Source organism: Talpa europaea (assembly GCF_964194135.1).
Source record: "Talpa europaea genome assembly, chromosome: 4".
Classification (NCBI taxonomy): Eukaryota; Metazoa; Chordata; class Mammalia; order Eulipotyphla; family Talpidae; genus Talpa; species Talpa europaea.
The window spans coordinates 87,225,609-87,230,559 of record NC_140070.1 but is presented as its reverse complement, the minus strand read 5'-3'; the positions used below and the strand labels follow the sequence as shown (position 1 = coordinate 87,230,559).

The following is a 4,951-nucleotide window of genomic DNA, read 5'->3' as shown; positions in this document are numbered from 1 at the left end:
ACTTCTTTTATAAGGGCTGTTGAGGTTTTTCTAATGCAATGTGTGACTTTCTTTTTCTTTAAAGGAAATTCAAGAAAGAATGAGAATTTTGGAACTATATGCCAATGATCCTGAGTTTTGCAGCTTTTGTTAGAGAACATCAAATGTAAGCCTCTAATTGGGATCTTAATGGTTTGCCTTAGAGTTGTGTCACCAGTGTGAGCACATAAATTCTGTCTATGATGACATGTGTTCTGGTGATGATCAACACTTGTTGAGTTCTTTACAGTTAGTACCTACCACATACATTACCTTAGTTATTTCTTATAATGATTTTATGTTGAGTGTTTCTTATTTACCTCTTATAAATGAGGAAAGAAAGCCTTAGAGAGATAAAGAAATTACTCAAGATCACAACATCAAATGGTGAAGATTTATAGCTAAGCACTGTATATTCTGGCCTAGAAATACCTGAGCTTTGTAATATTTTGTCTCTTGTCATAAATATCACCTGTGATCTAATGCTATAAAATATTTTTCGTAGGAAGATTCTATGAGAAATATTTCTGTAGTCATAAATCCTCATATATTTTCTACATATCCTTCCATTTACATCTGTTATAGACACATTTCTGTGTGCTTTGAGTTACCCAAATGTCATTAAAGTTTATCTCTTGTGTCTATCAAGTTCATCTTGTATTTCATTCTCTTTCCATTTTCTTTCGCCAGCCTGCATTTTAGGAAAGTTTCTGTAATTTTTTTTCCTTTGTTCCTTAGGATACATAACAAGACTTAGGTTACAATAAAAAACAAGAGAGCAAGAGGGAAGAAATGAGAAATCCATCTGCAAAGAAACCATTACGAGAACTGAGTTTAGTGGATGGGATTACAATTGACTTCGATATTTGGTTTCATTGCTGCCCTCATAAAGTTTCTTCTTCATAGATGGGTCCCATGTAGGCCAGATATCTGCACCTGGCTTTTAAAAGAGAATAAACCCACAGCAATTCATGGATGCTTGTAGAAGTGGTTGATGAAGGATCAGTATAACACCTCTGTTCCTGATTGCAGCCTCTGCCCATTTTTCTCTAAACTTCCTTTCCTCTGATAACCCCTTCATTCGTGGCTCCATATCTAATAAGAAGGGACAAGCTGACATCTATAGAAACCGAGAAATCTGTGTTTCTAATTCCATTGCATGGTGAAGATGCCTCGAAACATCTCTGAACACCTGACCTTGCCACAAAGGGTTTTATCAACCTGCTGGATGCCACTGAGCTCATTTATTCAGTCTGTCACTGATTAGGGGTCACCAGAATCCATTCTTTGGATGTCTTAACCTAAATGAATTTTTGATTCAGGGAACACAGGTGGATCTGAAGCGAGATAAGGGATATTAAGAAGGACAAGAGTGTCTGTCATGTTCTTTCCATTGGATACCACTCAAGTGGAGCCCTGGGTCAAGAGATGCAGGGATAAATGGGCATCCAGGTTTAAACAGGCAGACTCTTTGTAATACTAGTTATTCATCTACATGCTCATTTTGTAAGTTTGCCTTCCATTTGATGAATTGTAGGCAACTGGTATTTTTTAAATTAATTTTTAGTTGTATTATTTGGATACCCCTATCAAGGAATTCTCTGTAGAGCAACCCCTACCAACTGACCTGTAGTTCTCCACCACAGTCTGTTGTGTTTCCTTTATTCTTTGTTCTCTCCTTTTCTGCTCTCCCCCCCTTGGTGTTTCAGTTCTGTAGTCAGCTACCAAGCTTTAGTTTTTCAGCTTGCTTTAAATGACTCTGAGTTTAGTTGCTTTATTTTTCACATATTTCTGATACATCAGGTATTTATTTTTCTCCTCCTGATTTATTTCACTTAGCATTCTTCCTTGCCTGCAGCTGGTATCTTTGTGTCATGTCCAGGTTTTCAGTATTGGATACTTTGACAAACATCAGGCCATCAATTGAATTTTCATTTTGAAATGAGAAGAGTGTATCTTTGTACCATAAGGGAACAGCAGATTTTGGAGAATAAGATTTTTATTAAATTGAGATGTTTTAGCCAAGAAAAATATGGGTCAATTTTTTTTCTAAGACATTTCTAACAATTCCCAGTAGGAATGGGTGGAGCCAGCCTTCCTCATTTACAATCCAGTGGTAAGAATCGTGGATTCTATTCCCAAGTTTGTAATGAATGCAGAAAAATACTGTGAAGGCCAAAGTTCTCAAATCAATTGTGTTATATTTTACAAAAGATCCAGGCTGGAAGTGAGAAGGTAGGAAGGTAGAGAGATACCAGAAAGTATTTGATGTTGCAATGAATCTGCCTGGAAATTTCCTTGACTCATGTCTTTTATTAATACTAGAGTTAATAAGATATGTTAAACTACTCTCCTCAGCCATACAATTACAGCTGCAACCTAGATTAAATGATTCCTCATCTTGGCTTCTCCTCCACCCCCTCAATATGTTTAGACACAGTTTGGACAATGAAGAGTTTTTCTTTTTCATTTTATTTATAGTGACATTTTACCTAAAGCATGGATCATATAAGTTCATGTTACTGAAGTGTTTTCTTGAAATGTTCATCTTAATACTAGCTGATTAGAAATAAACATTTGTAAGTCTCAATGCATGTAAGTTCTTTCTTTTCTCATCTATAAAGTGTGTCATTTTCATTATTAATAAAGTACTCTTTCAAGAATCTCCCTACATTTTTGGGGTAAGTTAGTAGGAAACATTGTAGGTTGAGATGTAGTTACATTCAAGATACAATGTGAGAACAGTGTGGAAATAAAAATCACTTTACTTGCCTTTGTGTAGTGAGGGTGCAGGAGAACTGGAGACAAATTTAGTTTAATTGTTACCCCAAATTTTATTGATGGTTAAATGATACTGAGTTATTACTTGGCCTCTTTTGAACTTTATTCTTTTAAACTCTTAGAAATTTTCATATTTTCCTCATTTTTTAAGATAGAAAAGGAAAGAAAACTGATGGAGTTGATTAAAGAAAGATTGGGAGGGAGAGTTAACTAGCATCAGCTGTCCTGTAATGAGGGCAGGAATTGCTGACCTGTCTAAAGACAACAGAGAAGGCATAAACATGGTAACCACAATCTAAAGCGATCTTGCATGGGAAGGGCAGGAGAAATATGAGCTACCTCTTATATAAGCAAATTGTTTCCTTGACTTGTCTCCAAAGACCATGTTATGAAAATACAAAGTGGGAGAAATGTGTTTAATAGACTTATTAATTAGTGACCTAGTTTTAGAAGGAATAGTGAGTAATAACCCTGTTTTTAATAAATCTAGTCTGGATAAGTCCTGATCCCTTTTAGTTCATGCCCTCATTATACTGGTCCACATTTACTTCCTTCTGAATATATTTCCGCCTGACCTAATTCTTGATGGACTGTGTCTAATGAACTTTTAAATTTTCCTTTCACCAAAATATGTACATGTTGGTATCACATATTTTTTTGTAGTTCACAGGAATCTGTTAAGATAATATAGTATCTGCTAAGGAATTATGCTTTTCCAAGTAATACTAACACTATATGTGGAATTTTTGGAAATAATCTATTCCAAATGAATAGCTCTCATTGTCAACATTGCATGCACCATAGTGCATTTTTGGAAAATATGTGTATTTTAGGCAGGTGAGCTTTTGAAGGAGGTTCCAGCCCCTGCTAGCTCCCAAGGCATTTTTCTTGTACCATATACATACTTTGATTCTATTATTCACCAAGGTTATGTTGTAATTTTTTATATTTGTCATTGTCTTCCCACTGACTGAATTGAGTTATTTGACATTGGGGCTATGTCTTGTTCATTTATTGTTCTCAGAATTGAAGAGTACTTGATGTAGTGTTGGTCTAAAATAATTATTAATTCAATTGAATTGAAATAATGGGTCACATGTAAATATCTATTTTATGATTAACAAGAAAACATTATTTTGTGTTTCAGGAACAAACTAGGTGGACATATGGATAATTTACAAACTATTTCAAAAGCAGTGGTTTACAGAGATTTAAAAATAACCCTAAATGTTTCGAGAGACAAGATTCAAACATTTGTGTCTATGTTATTCTCACTGGGTAATTCATGGATCATTAGGTAATAAGCATTTTACAAACCCCTATCAGAAAGAAAGTATGGACTATTATATCTGGATGTAGGAATCCATCTGAGCTTCTTAACCAAAGACTCCAGGAGAAAGGCAGGATGAAGAGGTGGAATAGTCTGGAGAATGAATAGTAGAAACACACTTCAGATGGATAGTTGGAGAAATGAAGATTGGGGAGTGTGTGAAAACAAGAAAGTCTGTAGGAACAAATTTTTACTTTACTTTCTTTTTATAGAACTGGGAGCATGATGCATATAGAAGCCACTGTTTAATTTTAAAGATTTTTTTTGAACTGATTCCTTGCTTGTTTCTCTCCCCTACCCGCCTGCCCCTACTTGTTTCTTTACTGTGTAGGACTGAATAAAATAAAGGTACCAGAGGGAAGGACATAGGAAGGTGATGTGACTCAGTTCTTCCCTGAAAAACACAGCCATAAAGATGGATGAATAGTTGGGTAATCCTGACAGTTTCATTTAAGTTCCTGTAATTAGATTTTTTGAAAGTTAGTGATAACAGGCTTTCAAAAATGACCATGTTTGTCGTACACTGAGCTGCAGTTGATTTTGGTATTTCCTCTCAGTTTCCCAAGGGGAAAATTGCTGGTCTTCACACTTAGGTAATTCAGCCCTAGAGTCGCTGTTGTCCATGTGTTCCAAAGGAAAAACCCTGAATGGAGAAGGCTTTCTGCCATTTTCCTCAAGGACATGTGTCCCCTCCAATGTTATGTAAGTACTTAGAAGCATCTGTTTGGCTCCATGCTCTTAAGTGACACGTGTTCATTTTGATCAGTGTCAAATAGTTGGTAAGTACTACATGAAGATATTGTTGCAGCTGGTGTGAAACTA

General features: G+C 35.6%; 1 protein-coding gene across 1 annotated transcript in view; it reads left to right on the top strand.

The window, feature by feature from the left end:
* Positions 1-133, top strand: part of IMPG2 (interphotoreceptor matrix proteoglycan 2) — a gene marked incomplete at both ends in the record, with an annotated part of 38,696 nt that extends 38,563 nt beyond the window's left edge. The window contains one exon of the mRNA XM_084232037.1: positions 65-133. Coding sequence (XP_084088163.1) covers positions 65-133 — 69 coding nt within the window. The remainder of the gene's footprint in view (positions 1-64) is intronic.
* Between the last annotated feature and the right edge of the window lie 4,818 nt (positions 134-4,951).